Source organism: Cupressus sempervirens, chromosome 5, assembly GCF_028749045.1.
Source record: "Cupressus sempervirens isolate cs-2001-9-10 chromosome 5, ASM2874904v1, whole genome shotgun sequence".
NCBI lineage: Eukaryota > Viridiplantae > Streptophyta > Pinopsida > Cupressales > Cupressaceae > Cupressus > Cupressus sempervirens.
Genome location: NC_143122.1, coordinates 81,974,216 through 81,990,781, shown reverse-complemented (window position 1 = coordinate 81,990,781; position 16,566 = coordinate 81,974,216). Strand labels below are relative to the sequence as shown.

Below are 16,566 nucleotides of genomic sequence, written 5' to 3'. Positions count from 1 at the left end.
GTTGTCTTTCAAGCCTAGAGGCTATTTTCAGATTATTTCTTGAGATTTTCAAAAGGTTTTCTAATCTGATTGACAGATTTTGACAATTTTATGCAGATTTGAGAGAGATTTTCATTCCAAATTCAGAATCTCAGTCCGTAGACTCATAGAACTGGGGTAGATTCCACGTTTTCATACTTTTAGTCCTGATTCTTGATTGAAAATTCAAATTTTAATGGGTTGAGAAAAATTTTGGACATAGGAATGCAAAGTGAAATTAGAATAAAATTTCATTAATTTAAGATTCCATACTTTGCATTTGTATATTTCATATCCTCTCCTAACTTAGCATTTTTTATATCTTCTCAAAAGATAAATGTCAATTCAATATGGAAAATGTACTAAAGAAATTTCTCCAACCAAGATAAAGTCTTCCTGGAAAAGATGATAAATTTGTCTAAGGCATGGCAAAATCCTCATCAAGGTATGAAGTTCGCTAAAGAATTCATGGAAATTCTTGTATTTAAATGAAGTATTCTCATTAAAAATTATTGTTTCCAAGTAAAGTCCCCCCTTCTTAGGTTGACATCAAATTGACGAAGTGTTGAGAAGTTCTTCAATCCACATGAAATTTGCCAAAGAAGGTTGAGAGAAAATCCACATACACTAGCAAAGTCTGCCCTCTCATGATACAAAATTGGCTAAGTGCTAACAAACTAGGTGAAGAAGGCAGACCAAGGGATGAAATTTTAATGCAGGAGCATCCTTAGGTCATTGGCAATTTTGCATCACCCAAAAAATATTTCCTTTCAACTTGTATGTATTTTGTTCCAATTAGGCACTTTTTATGTATTTTAGGTATCAATCAATCCAATTGGCTCGATATCTTATGCAATCCTTAAGGTGTATTCTAGGCATCATGGAGATCCTATGTTTAGCTTTACAGCTTGATTTGATATTTCCGGATGAAGTTATTTTATGATTGGTTAGGTCCTATATGGCTTTCTTGTTCTCATGGCCAGGTTGACGAGATTTGGCTTGCAATGGACATTCACATTTGTGAAGCTTAATGGTGCATTATTATATGTTCTTATATATGTAGCTGACCTCCTTATGTGTTTGCACAACATGATGTATCTATTTGGGAGTTTTCTTATGGATTTGGGTCTTGACCTGTGTTGTTTGTAATACGTTTCTTTATCTTGGAGATTATTGATTGGATAAGCTAACATGTGTTTGGCGATCTTGTGTTTAAGTAAGGTAGTAGTTTTTGCTTAGGTAACAAGGAAGTAGTAGAGCTTGGTAGCAAAGAATAGCCAAAAGATTTTATAATGAAGATCGAGAATAAGGCTTATGTCCTTAGTAATGAAGCGTGTTTGTTGAAATATGTAATCTGTATTTGAAGGCCAAATTTATGTAAATTGAAGATCATTGTTTCTTGTCATCAGTGTTGTTTATTGCTTTGTTTTGCCATTTTCATTGTGTTGTCTCCAGCTGCAAGGATTGACATCTCCTTTGGGTATTCGCTCCCTTAACTGTGTCAAATGGTATTAGAGTGCAGTTGTGATTCTTGGATTGCCGATTAAAGTTCCTAAGCTTGCAAACTTGCAGATTTGTTGTTTGTGGGTGGCAGAATTGAGGATATGACATACATCAAAAAGAGGCTTGCATGAGGTGGTCCAAAATTGGATTTTTTGTTGATTGTGCATGACAAAAGGGTTAACGGCTTCCGCAGTAGGATTGATCAGGATCAAGTTCTAAAGGTTGTAAACCCTAAAGACCCTGATTGTGGGATGAGAAAAGGTAGATCTGACCTACAACTGCAGAGGATTGCAAAAAAGGAAACTAGAGGAAGAGTGTTGGATCAATTGAATGACAAGTTAGTGTTGTTCTAGGACTGCGTAGACAAGCTATTTGAAGCAGATTACAAGTGTTGGTCAATTGCTTGATTGTGTTAGGGCAATTAACCCTTGTGAACATATCGTCAAAGTGGAGGAAGTTGAAAAGGGGATTCCTAAAGTTTGCAAGGATGTCGTCTAAAAGAATGAACCCCTAGAAGGCTAGAGCAAATGATGGAGGAATTCAAAAATGAGATACGGACTAAGATTTGAAATGCTTTGACTGGGTTAGGAGGAACCCTATGACTAAAGATGAATTTGAAGAAGGTGCTAAAGATCTTGAGACGATTGAAGTTGAGATCCCTACAGATGAAGAAAGGTTCATTGGGAGCTATGGCACAAATGGGTAAGAGTCGTGGACTAGATGTTTCTTAGTTTGTTGGTTCATTATATCCAGAGGAATCGCTAGATTGGATTGATGAGTTGGAGGATTACTTTAAGCTTGAAGATGTTAAGGACCCACAAAAGGTTAGGTTAGCACAAACTAAGTTGAAGGGTCATGTTGCCTTATGGTGGAAAGAATTGCAAAAAGGTAGAGAAGATAATGGTGAATTTAACATCACTAGGTGGAAAGTTATGGGTTTTACGCCTAAGGCCAAGTTCATATCAGAAGACTATGAATTGGAAAATACGGCTAAGTAAATTAATAGTTTGATACTTAAAATTTAAGATGAGTTAAGTATGTTGAGGATTAGTGCAATTGAGGATGTTTACCAGTATGCTCTAAAGGCTGAAGATAAGTTGAAGAGAAGACAAGTTACCCCTAGGTTGAGGGAAAAAACAATCAATGATAAGAGCAAAGAGAAGCTTGTGAATGAAGAGGAACTTGATCACAGGATTCATGGAAGAAGCAATGGCAAACAAGAGTTTGAAGGTACGTGTTTCAAGTGTGGGAATGTTGGACAAAGAGCTTTCGAATGCTCGATCAGTTCTAGCAAAGAAAAAGGAAAACAAAACCTAGCAACACATGAGAAGCAAGTTGAAGATGAACTTGTTGAAAGAAAGGTTGCAGCTAAGATAGGAGAATCTCTGGTGTTCAAGAGAGTTATGTTGCGTCAGAAGGAGTCAAAGCCTATTAGTATTGGTGGCCTTGTATCAGAAGAGATGGTAAAAAAGATTGGAATAAGGATACATAAACACCCTTGTCCATATTGGATAAGTTGGTTTCAAGATGAACATGTGGTAGAAGTAAAAGAGCAGTGTTGGATTAAGTTGAACACTGGACCATGTTGGGATGAGGTACTGTGTGATGTCTAACATGAGTGCTTGCCATATTTTGTTAGGAAGGCCTTAGTAGTATGATGTTGGAATTATTCACGATTGTCGAAGGAATGTTGTGTCTATAATGAAGGATGGCAAGAAGTTCACTTTAACTCCTTTGAAAGAAGGAATGCTAAGAACCAGAGAGTAATGAGGACTTACACCTTAGAAGATCAGATTGCTTCAAAACAGAAGCTGAAAAAAATGCAGCAGGTGGCTAAAAAGGTTTTCGAGGTTGTATAGTTGTTGAAGGATCTGGTGAATGGATCTAAATTGGTGGAGTTGAAGGTTGATAACAATTAGATGGTGTTGCAGCAGCAAGTTACCAAAGTGGTATAAGATGAGCAACAAGATCTTGTAATTAGATCAAAGGCAAAGAAGTTGTTGAGAAATGACAAAGCAGGAGTCAAACAATAGAAGAAGAAGCAGACATTGATTGTTGACTGTAGGAGCGACAAAGGCAAAAGAAATTGGTGTAAGTTGGATAAACAGTGTAGAGGTTGTGGAAGCAGTAGCGAAGCAACATTTGATGGTGGATGTTATACTTTTAGATTTGTGAATTTGGACAGCTGGCACAACCATTTTCAAAAAGTGTATCTTATAGGTGAGGACACGTGGGACAAGAAAAAGCACAAGATTTATGTCTTGAATCATGTCAGATGTTCATAAGTTTCGCTTATGGAACATCTTCTATTAACCTATGGTGTTTGATGCAGGAGCATCCTTGTATCATCAACAATCTTGAATCACCCAAAAAATATTTCCTTTCATATTGTTTGTAATTTGTTTTTAGTTATATAGTTTTCTATGTTTTTAGGTATCGATCAATCTAGTTCACTCGTTATCTTATGTGATCCTTATTGTGTTCTATGCATCATTGAGATCCTATGTCTAGTTTTACAGCTCGATCCAATGTTTCCAGATGAAGTTTTTTTATGATTGGTTTGGTCCTATCTGGCTTTGCTATTCTAATGGCTATGTTTGCAAGATTCATTTTGCGATGGACATTCACACTTTGTAAAGCTTAATAGTGTGTCATTCTATACATGTCGTTGACATCCTTATGTGTTTGTACATCATGATGTATCTATTTGAGAGTGTTATGGATTTGGGCCCTAACCTATATTGCTTGTAATACGTTTCTTTATATGGATAAGTTGACTTATGGTTCGCAATCTTCTATATAAGTAGGGTAACAGTTCTTGTTTAGGTAGCAAGGAAGTAGTAGAGCTTGGTAGCAAAGAATAACCAAGAGTTTTGATAGTGAAGACCAAGAATAAGGCTTATGTCCTTAGTAATGAGGCATGTTTGTTGAAATCTATAATTTGCACTTACAAGCCAACTTGATGTAAACTAAAGATCGTTGTTACTTTTTTTTATGTTTATAGCTTTGTTTTATCATTTCCGTTGTGTTGTCTCTGGCTGCAAGGTTGGACATCTCCTTTGGGGATTTCTCCTCCCTTAACTGTGTCAAATTTACTCTTTGGAGCAAGACAAAAGTTGGAAAATTGTGGAGTCCAAATCCATTTGAGGTTGAAATTAGAAAGTATCCAAAGAAACTTCCAAGTGGAAAAGAAGAAAAGGCTAAGTTTCAAAGGGAAAATGTTAAGTTTGAGTATAGAAAAGAGAGTGAAATCAATAAGAAAGCAATGGTAAAAATTGCTTAAGTATGGGAAATTTCCTCAAAATCAGACCTAAAAGTGCATTTCCAAGGACGGGACCTCGTCGTTTGCACAATTCATAAGGTCATTCCCATATTAAAAGAAAGATTGTTGAACTCATTTTAATGAGTTATTGACAATTTTCTCAGTGTTTTGCAAATTCATTCAAAGTGAACAATCAAGGATAGACAAAGATGAACGCAATCCTACAACACTAGATTTCTAAGAGCAAGATCAAAAGAAGGAATTCAAATGGTATAGGGAAAGATGATATTTGCAGATTAGGAAAGCAAACACAACTCAAGATTTCATCACGTGCAAAAAGAATTTCAAAAGCATCTTCCATTTCCAAGGACAAGACTTCGTTGTTTGCAAAATTCATAAGTTCATTCCCATATTAAAAAGAAAAGTTGTTGAACTCATTTTAATGAGTTATTGACAATTTTCTCAATATTTTGTAAATCCATGCAAAGTGAACAATCAAGGGTAGACAAAGATGAAGGCAATCCTACAACAGCCCTAGATTTCTAAGATCGAGATCAAAGGAATGAATTCAAATGGTATAGGGAAAGATGATATTTGCAGATTAGGAAAACAAACACAACTAAAGATTTCATCACCTGCAAAAAGAATTTCAAAAGCATCTTCCATTTCTCAAAGTTCATAGCAAACAATCCAAGATCCTAGATCAAAGATGAAGAGCATTCAAAAGGGAGAAAGTTCCACATTCAAGGAGGTTTAAAGAAGATGCAAATTTGGAATATTTTTCCAAAATCCCAAATTTCCAAAATTGAAGAAAAGTTGTTCAAAGCCAAGTTCATTCAAAGAGAAAAGCATGTTGAGGGGGCAACCACTTGTCTCCACCAATCAAATAATTTCATGACAAGGCACCCAAGTTCAATGAACCTGATTTTTTTCTCCATCATGATAAGGGGTGCTTTCTTCTCGAGGAAAGCTCCATCTAAGTTGTTCATTTATTATTGGTTCTCAATAGATAACCATTATAAACCCTAATTAGGGTATAGTTGTTTAAATCTTGATTATCAATCATAAATTGATTTGGGCCCTTCGTTTTCTTTTAAGCTCCTATATAAATCCTAGGCCTCTCATTTCTAAAGAGAGATTCAAAGATTATTGCATAAAATCTAATTAAGTAAATTGATTGTTCAATTATTGGTAAATTTAAATATCTTTCGCAAGTTCCATGGTTTATGTCTCTCACTTAGAGTAGATTTTATTTTTTCAAACTATTAGATTGAATGAGGGATTTGCAGGGAAAGTTTTATGTGGAATGAATATGTTCATACCTTTTATAATTGTTGATTTTCAATTATCTTGCAAGGTTAGTCTAAACACTTGATATATACTTAACTTTTATAGTGAATCTTTTTACCTCAAAAGATAGCACAATCCTTGTGGAGTTGATAAATTTGGCAAAGTAGAGATAGGTTTCGGATTCCACTTCTACAATCCTATCTGTCGAGTTCGTAAGTTTAGTACAGAATTAGACTAGAGTTAGAACTATCTTCTCAAAACCTCCTCTTTTGCACTTTTTTTAAGAAGTCTTAGTAAGTGTCGGGATGGGTGACCTCCCGGGAAGTCCTGATGCTTCACCTTTGTGAGCATCACTTAGATCCAATGAGTGCAAAGTGTTCCATTTATTCTCGCGAGAGATGGATTCATGTGAATCACTACTCATGAAACATGGGTCAATGAGTTTGACTCAAACTACATAGTTAAATCCTAATAGCAATATCACAATCTTAGTAAGTATTAAACCAAGAAAATCCAAAAAACTAAAAAACGGAAATTTGAAATTTGAAAATGAAATATTGAATACCATGGTTTGTCTTGTTGGAGCTTTTCAGCAAATCACCCTACCACGAGAGTCTCTCTTGAACAAAAAAAAAAAACACATGCATTTGGAACCTTGGTGGTGCAAGAGCACCTAGGAAATTGGCCTTTTCCTAGTATGTTTTGGCTTGTAAGTGGTCTTGGCCACACCACTAGAGGATAAAGACTTAGGCAAGTCCATGGCATAATGATAAGTAGGTTAGGAGGGGTTATCAAGGGTTGTTAAGTTGTTAGAGATAATTCGATTCAACTAGGACCTAGTTGAGAAAAAGTGGCTCAAGAGGGCAAAATTGGTCAAAGGGGTTGACCAAAACCAAAAATGAGTGGAATTATGTAAAATGTCCTCAATTAGTCCTAAGGGACTAAATTGGACACATTTGAGGTCCTAGAATGGAATAGAAGGCAAAAGACAAAAAGTTGCTCAGGACAACTTTGCAACTTTGAAAAGTTGTCATGACAACATTGCAACTTTTGTGCAATCTCGCCTTAGGGAGTTATTTGGGTAGTTTTCTCAACTACCACATGCGCAAGAGGCTTATATAAGGCCATGCCACACCCAAGACAAGCATTGGCATTCATATTGTACGGAGGCATAAGGAATTTTGAGCATTTTCTGAGCATTTTTGCCACAGTATGGTTGAAGAGTTGTTATTTCAAGTTTTAATTGGGTTGAACTAGTTAATTTCTCAGTGTGGATAGTTAGATTATGTTGTTTATGTAATGTCCCTACTATTAGGGTTAGTTTGAGACAAGTAATTCCTACAAAATAATGGTTAGAATCACAAAAATAACAAAACTAACTATATTACTCTATCCACTAATTTAACCCCAATCTTAAGGACGTCTCCAAGTCATGCTTTTTAGCTCATAGCTACCTCATCGTCATCCTAGGAGTGCACCCCTTAAGATTCTTCTTGGACGAGCATCTTCTATCTAAGGCCAATGACATATGCATATGTTTGACAACATCAGAATATTTTGGTATGTCGATTATCGGCCATGGCAAACAATGGAGATCTTAAATATCTCACATGTTCCATGCTTCAATATCGACTCTCGGCCATGGCGAACAATGGAGATCTTAACTATCTCACATGCTCCATGCTTCGAGTTTCATTAGTATCCATGGTATTAACCTCATAGGTTAACACAATATTATATACAAGTATGATTCATTAATAAAAATAAACACATAAACATAATTAAAACAAATATAGTCCATAAACATACCTTCCTTACCTTCTTCTTTTCCAAGAGTCACAACCTTTCATAATACAAATCCTTTTCAAAAAGTCACATCCTTATTTTCCTCATGATATTACTTTCCTCTTCCATTTTTCCTTTTTGAACTCCTCTCTTCTCCTCTTCCTTTTTTTCCCTCTCTAAAATAAACTCTCCTTCCATCTTGATTTTAAGGAGTCATGTCTATTTGTTAAATCCCTCTTGACTTTTCATTTTCTATGTTATATTGTTTATTTACTTACTTATTTGTGTTTATTATTATTTATTGTGAAAGTCTACTTAGAAAGTTAACATACTTTCTACAATATTATCTCTTGTATTTAATTTTATTTCTTTATTGACTTTTTGAAAAATTATTTTTTTTTTAATCATTTAAAATATCATACTAAATATTATTTCATTAATAATATAGATTAAATAATTATTATTTTCGAGTTTTATAAATATAACTTTATTATCATTATTTATTAATAACATTTTATTATCTAATTATTATTAAAATTCTATCTTAAAATAGGGATATGACAGTCCGCCCTTCCTCAAATTGCTTGTCCTTAAGCAATTATATAACTTCTTCTGTTGAGTTGAATTTTATATTTTTTTTAGTCCAAATTCTTAGATTGCTATCATGGATATGTTTGAATCATTTCTAATAGGTCATTAAATTTCTACATCAGTCTTTTATATAATTTTCTAAATCCCCTTTAACCCTACGAGATGGCAAGATCATGCTCTGATACCACTGTAATGTCCCGACCATTAGGGTTAGTTTGAGACAAGTAATTCCTGCAAAATAATGGTTAGAATCACAAAAATAACAAAACTAACTATATTACTCTACCCACTAATTTAACCCCAATCTTAAAAGACATCTCCAAGTTTGGCTTCTTAGCTCATAGCTACCTCGTCTTCATCCTAGGAGTGCATCCCTTAAGATTTTTCTTGGGCGGGCATCCTCTATCCAAGGCCAACGACATATGCATATGTTTGACAACATCAAAATATTCTGGTATCTCGATTATTGGCCATGGCGGACAATGGAGATCTTAAATATCTCACATGCTCCATGCTTCAAGTTTCATTAATATCCATGGTATTAACCTCATAGGTTAACACAATATTATATACAAGGATGATTCATTAATAAAAATAAACACATAAACATAATTAAACAAATATAGTCCATAAACATACCTTCCTTACCTTCTTCTTTTCCAAGAGTCACAACCTTTCATAATACAAATCCTTTTCAAAAAGTCACTTCCTTATTGTCCTCATGATATTACTTTCCTCTTCCATTTTTCCTTTTTGAACTCCTCTCTTCTCCTCTTTCTTTTTTTCCCTCTCTAAAATAAACTCTCCTCTTATCTTTATTTTAAGGAGTCATGTCTATTTATTAAATCTCTCTTGACTTTTCATTAGATTTAGTTAATTTCTATTATTCTATGTTATATTATTTATTTACTTACTTATTTGTGTTTATTATTATTTATTATGAAATTCTATTTAGAAAGTTAACATACTTTCTACAATACTATCTCTTGTATTTTATTTTATTTCTTTATTTACTTTTTGAAATTTTATTATTTTTTTAATTATTTAAAAAAACACTAAATATTATTTCATTAATAATATAGATTAAACAATTATTATTTCCTAGTTTTATAAATATAACTTTATTATGATTATTTATAATAACATTTTATTATCTAATTATTATTAAAATTCTATCTTAAAATGGGGATATGACAGTTTACTTGTTGAATCCATCAGTGGTTTAGTAATCTGAATCATTTTGATAAGGGTTAATAAGTTTGTTTTGGCCAGTTTGCTGGACTATACAGAGTTGCTTGTAGAAACATGGCTCTTACTTGATTTCCAATGGTTGAAATCTCATGGCCACTTGGAATCAAGTAAGCATATGCATTTTTGGCTTTGTTGGAGTTGGATAGCTAATTTTCCCACCAAGCCCTAGGCGAGCCTGGATGTGCTTGGCAAGGAAAATTGGTGTTTGCAAAAGCAAAAGAATGGAGGTGGATTGGTTTGTGCCAATCAGTTAATGATTAGTCACATTAGTGTAATCCATAGGGTGAAGGAACCTAGGACTAAATGTGGGCAAGCGTTGAATCCTTTTGATCAGTTCAAAGCACTAGAAACCAAATTGACTACAGCAAACCCTTAAACCCTTAAAAATAGGGTCATTTTGGCAGAGGGGTGTATGGATGAGTTGAGGGCTCTAGACCAGGTGAATCTTGGAGTTTTCCCAAAAGGGTATCAGGATACCTAGTTAGTTTATGGGCTTGTTAAGAAGTTTTTGGGATGAAGAGTCAAATTCCCTATTAGGAGACCTAATTGGGGGCAAAAGGGCTACAAGGCAAAAGGTGGGTTTTGAAGAGATCATTAAGGAGTTGAAAGATATGGCCATCAAGAAACCCTCAAGAGGCATGGAAGAGTTAATGATGGAGACCTAAAATGCTTATTTGTCAGAAAGGGTGCTGACTTCTTGGAATAGTAAATTGGATAACTACAAATGCAAGGGTGTGCTTGTAAGGGTAGAAGAGTATTTTAGTTGATTGGTGAGGATCCAAGAGTAAGAGGGATAGGAGAGTGATTATCCCTTGGGTTAGGGTGAAGAAAGAGACCCTAAGAAGCTAGGAGAGAGAGAGCCTAGTGTGGATCTAAAGGAAGAGTGAGAGAGAGAGCCTAGTGTGGATCTAAAGGAAGAGTGGTTTTAGGTCTTGGTAGTTGGATTCTCCCCATCACTTGGAGTTGTCCTTGTTATCACAATTCATTTCTTTAGCACATTGAAGATTTTGTTTCAAGAGAGGGAAGAGTACCCCTATTATTGTATTCTATGTTGTTTGTATCATAAAACACACACCAACACTTCCAAATATTATGATGTTTGATGTAATACTTGATAATTCCTCCATTGTTGCTGGTTTGACAGTAGCAGCCATATCTGAGGATGGAAACCCTTGGATATTCATAGATTGGACAAAGCCCGACACTACTTAAGAGGCGGGCTCCTCGGGTTTCATCATTGAGCAGATTTGCATAATTTTGATCAGGTTTTGGTGGAGATTTTCTGGCTAGGGTGATTGTGTAGTAGCAGCTTCCCATATTTTGGACAGCAATCATTCTTCATATTGCAGCAATTATTTTTGGGCTTGGTTGAGCTTGATTCTTCTTCACATGTTGGTATTGCTGCACCTCACAGCAGCAGCTTCACATTGCACAGGTCTCTCTTCTTGCATGTCTTTCAATCTTCTCTTGTCTGCTACCACTGATCATATCTTACATGTGTCAAGATAATATTGCTGTGAGTTCTGTTAATGTTTTAGCGTCAGAAGAAGCAAAACATGGATTATTTGATATACTGATCTAAGCTTATGAATGAATTAAATTACTGCTGATTATATCAACTACATGTATGTAAGCATACATACATATATATATAAATATACATATACATATATATGCTTATATACGTGTAGTATTATGAAGTTGATTATCGGCAGTCATTTAATATATTGTGATCAGGTTTCATTTGTTATCAGAAGCCTTTTATATATTGTGATCGGGCTCCTTACTGTTATCGGCAGATATATATTATCGTGCCTCATTACATGACTTGTGTTTGTCAGGCTTATAACTAATCACGCAAGTTGTTTTTGTTATGAAACATGCCTCCGAAGAGGCATGCCTCTACGTGGCCCATGACTCTTCGGAATCATGTGCTTTGCCCTCTTATATATATGCCCTCTGATCACAATGAAAAGCAATCAATTCACAGCATTCCAGTACCTGTGATCAGAGAAAAGAAATTTGTTTAACATTTCATTTTGCAGATATAATAACATCAAATATATATCATCTCCATTCATTTCAGTATACAGTCAAAGGAAGGCAAACTGTGATCACTGGTAAAGTCATAAAGGAGGAAATACTTTCAGCACTATTCAAGTAAGGATATTCTCTGCAGTTATTAATTTTGTAATTGTTTGTATCTATCAGAGATCCACAAAATTTAACAAGTTAGTGTGAATTTATCATTATGTAATGACTTATTTCCTTGGAAATCTAGATCATTTCCTTTGCATGTTGGTATTTTGCAATGAAATGAAGAAAAACATGGCAAAAATCGAAAACTCCAAGCAGATTTGAAACAATTTTCTAGTTTGGGCTATTTCAGTATTAAAATAATATCATGTTTTTTAATTGTCATCTTAGTTATCTTAGTTTAGGTGGTTTCTAATTCTTGCTTCAGTTTATGCTTGTTTCTTTTAGAAACATCCGTGATGTAATTGCCTATATCTTGTAAACTCCATTTACCTTATTATATATTCAACTACCATTAAAAAAAGACCATAAAACAAGGTATGAAGCTGAGGAATGAAGACTTTGGTTAGGTTGTTATTTCAGATAATATAGACTCTAGGTCTGTACTTGTGAAACATATATAGCTGGTGATTCTTTTATGCAGACTTTGGTTATGTCGTTAATTTGCTTCAAACACATATACATGAAAATTAAAACCACGGTCAACAGATAAGATGGTTTCAAACCATGTAGCAAATCAGGAAATGTGAAGGTTATATTATTTTGAGATTAAACCCACTTTCAATTTTAAAAAATCAAATTGATTGAACATGACAGTCAAATCTGAGAAATAATTCCAAAATAGTATTTCATAATAATCAATGTAAGAAACAGCCAATTTTTTTTCTTTATCATATTTTAAAAACAAACCTGAAACTTTGAATTTCAAGAAAAATCAATGTAGAAGGCACCCTTTCATAATCAAAATAGTGAAATACAGATTGAACTCTATCCCAGAACTGCTACTTTTGAATTCTTTGTCATATTTTAAGCACAAACCTGAAACTTTGGATGTTACCCATTCCTTCCAATCTATTTCTGATCGGTCTGAAGTGTGGGTATTCTCAGCTTGATCTCCTATAACATACAGAGCAATAATTATATAAAACAAAAGTTATGGGATAACCTCAAAATAACAAAAATATCAAGAAATAAAATGAAAGCAACCACAAAACTGCTTCTAACTATGAAGGTTTGTACTAAGGAGTTAGGCTAGAACATGCTAGAATAATTACAATTCGAAAAGAATACCAACTAATTTAGCATAATTTAATCAAGCATTCCGTAAATACAGCAGAACAGACAGAATAATTATTTTTTATGCAATTGGTAAAAGGTTGGAACAATCTTTTATGCATTGTTAATCGATGTTTACTTTGAAAATTTTGGTTTGTACAAACCAAAGAAAAATTATATTGAAATTCACATATTATCATGAAGAAGCCAGAGGAATTTTCATATGGTGGGAAGGGTAATGTTTCAGATTGAAGAATTGATAGACAGCATACAGAGTGTAGGAAAAATATCAGGAGGCAGTGATGAGAAGAAACACCCTTTTGATACCACACCATCAAGACTTGAGTATTTTATTATTAAGTTGTCATAAAGAGACACATTTATGTTAAAAAATGTCTTTTCCTGGCTGGATACAGTATATACGCCATGTAATTAAGATGGATATTTATGGTTCAGCTGATAGATATGGAATACATAGATGAGAAATGAGAAACGTGACGCAGTTTATTAAATGACTTCAAGGTGTAATCTTGTCTACTGTATTGACACCTATTCCGAAGATTTAACGAAAGAAAAGTTGGTGTATCATATCTACCCTTGCCTCCTGCTCAGGTTAATGATGTGTTCCAATCCATGATTGGTATACTCACTATAATATGAACTTTGAAGTAATTTGTTTCAGTATTATTGAGATGGTCATAAATGATGATATCGTGATGTATTGAGATAATAATTATGCTAAAATAGGGACCTATTTACAAAATTATTAACAGCCAACATGTAAGCTCAGGGAATTGATCTTTCACCTGACAGTCTATTTACCTCTAGAGAGCAATATTCCTGGACTAGATCGGCATTGGGCCCCCAATCTGAGGCAGGTATGCAAAGTGAAATGCCTCCAGAACATTGCTCTGCCTGGATATTCCTCCGGAGCAATATGCTGAGGTACTCATGTGAAATGCAAAGATATGTGCATAGGCCAACAAGTCGCAGTAATGAACGACAATGAATGACAAGATGACGTGAAATATTATTTTGACACTTGAGTGGACAATCAAGGTATTTTTCAAGCAATGTCATTTGAGGTGAGTGTGTACTTAAAATATGCAGACTTTCAAAACATCATCCTCATATTAATAATTATATAGAATTAGATTTTTGCACCATATGTTGCCACAAACATATGAAGCCTGTTTCTGTTGGCATACTTTAAACTTTCCAGGAAAGAATAGAAGGATATTTAGTTTTGCCATGGTAATCTGTAAAGACTTCACCGTGAGACATGTGGAGTTTATGGAAGTATATATCACCATGATAATCCAGAAAAATTAATCGTGGGCATGAATTCCAATTCAAATAATCTTGCAGGAGGAAATGCAGCCAATATTTTTTACCTGTAGGAACTGGAACCAAAAGGTTTCTGTGCACCTACTTACCAGGTACTTTGTTGATGTTTCATATCTTCTGTTGGGTAAACATATATATAATTATATATGAGATATAATTATTATATATAGGTTTATTGTGTTATATATATATATATATATATATATATATATATATATATATATATATATATATATATATATATATATATATATATATATAGATTTACATATATATATATAACAATGATTAAATTTTTATTATATTAATTATTTAATTAACGAATAGATATGTCTCTTCGTGGCTTGTACTCGTTATAAATTAAGAGTTCGCTGCTTTTGGAACACACATGCCAGACAGGCAGTGCTTAGTACAAAATCAACATGGTATCAGAGCAAGTGGACTGCAAATGTAGAAAAGGAGAATATCACAGAGATTATTAACATCTTAAATAATTATTCCAAAGTGTGTTATAGTGGATGGTGTGAAGTCTTTCCACATGCCTAGCAAAATTTTATGGTATCGACAGTGGATGAAGTCCACAGGTAGAGGGATCCCTGTGTCCTGCCTATGTATGGGCAATCGATACATATCTGGTGAGAGATCAGTGATTGAATAGGGAGCTGAAAGAACATTTAGTTTCAAAGCAAGAAAACGGGACAAATAAACAAAATGATCTGAATCAGAGATACCCAGTCCACATCAGCATATTTTGGTGCGCCCAGTTTGAACAAGACGGGGGACAGAAAAAGAATAGCCATATCAGGACCCAAGCATCCAGTACATTAATTCGATAAGGATAAATGGATCGAACATCAACTAGTAAAAATTATATAACCAGAAACTATTTTAACAGGAGACTGAAAAGAGATGCCAGGCACTAATCGCAGTAGAGTATTTGGGACAAGCAATGTTCCAGTCAACAAATAAGAAACATATTGACATATTCAGTGCAGATATTAAGCCTAAAAAGAAACATGCACCTGAGATAAAGAAAGGAAAAAAAAGTACTAGGAAAAATGAAGAGAGAAGGAGGAGCATAAGTATTAGCCAGTGTTGAAGTAAAAACTATTGAACCATCTCTATCAAACAAAGAGATTAGGATGGCCTTATTCAGATATCAGTAAAAGAATGTTTATGGGAATAATATTATTTCCTTCTGATAAGGAGAAGAAAATATTTATGGCAGAATAGAACAGAAAAAAGATGAGGGAACAAAAGGAAACAGTCCAATCAGAACTACATATACCATGTATACTTAGTGGTGACCATCGAATTCATGAAGAAACTAAATAATTAATTTAGCCATGAATATAATTCCAGTCGGCAACCAAGGGAATAGAATCTATTTATTACCTTGGTGTTCGCAGAAAATGATGAGTTACCAAATTAACTATGTATAGATATCTGTTATGAAGAATTGATTGACAGTTATTATATGGTGCGACTTTGTGAGATCCACCAAATTAATGGAACTGACTCAAGTGACATCAGTATGTTGAACTTGTTACGATAATAGATAGTCGTCTATTATTAGTTAATGGTAATCTTTTGTAAATACCTAGTTAGCTTTAGTTTGCTTTCGCATTTTTAGCTTTCTTTGTTAAAATAGAATATTTCTATTCTTTACAATCGTTTCCTAAGGAAACTCTTAGAAGATTGGTTGGAAGCATGAATGCTGATGATATTCCTATGGGGGAGTACTATAGATATGTTACTATGATGATTTGTTACATTCATGACTGAATTTGTCATTGATGTCAACATAGTAGTTTTCTGTGGTATCTGACAGAAGAACAACAGAAAAATTTAAGTTCGTACGGACAGCTAGTTAAGTATTCTAACTACCCGAGGTTATGGGAGATACGTCTGAGTATCTGGTATATGCAGTTAATGTTGGAAGAAAGAATAAGTCTAAAAGAAGTTATGTAAGTTTTGGTGATGTCTGTTCTGAGACAAAGTTTATAGAGGCATGTTCTGGTAAACTTGTTATATCTCTTAGCAGATTTAATATTATGAGGATCGAGATTGAGGACATGAAGAAGACATGTTGAGGATGACGTGGCTAAGCTCACTCGTCATAATATTGTGTGTACGGAAAGTTATTCAAGTTGCAAGGCGGAAGATTATTGTTATTGCTAAGTGTAACGTGTTCTTAATGTGGTCCT

General features: G+C 34.1%; 1 protein-coding gene across 1 annotated transcript in view; it reads right to left on the bottom strand.

The window, feature by feature from the left end:
- LOC149554661 (uncharacterized) overlaps positions 1-16,566 on the bottom strand; it is a 184,249-nt gene that overhangs the window by 119,903 nt on the left and 47,780 nt on the right. Inside the window, exon 2 of the mRNA XM_089828723.1 lies at positions 12,776-12,853. Within this exon, the coding sequence (XP_089684849.1) occupies positions 12,776-12,853 (78 nt within the window). The remainder of the gene's footprint in view (positions 1-12,775; positions 12,854-16,566) is intronic.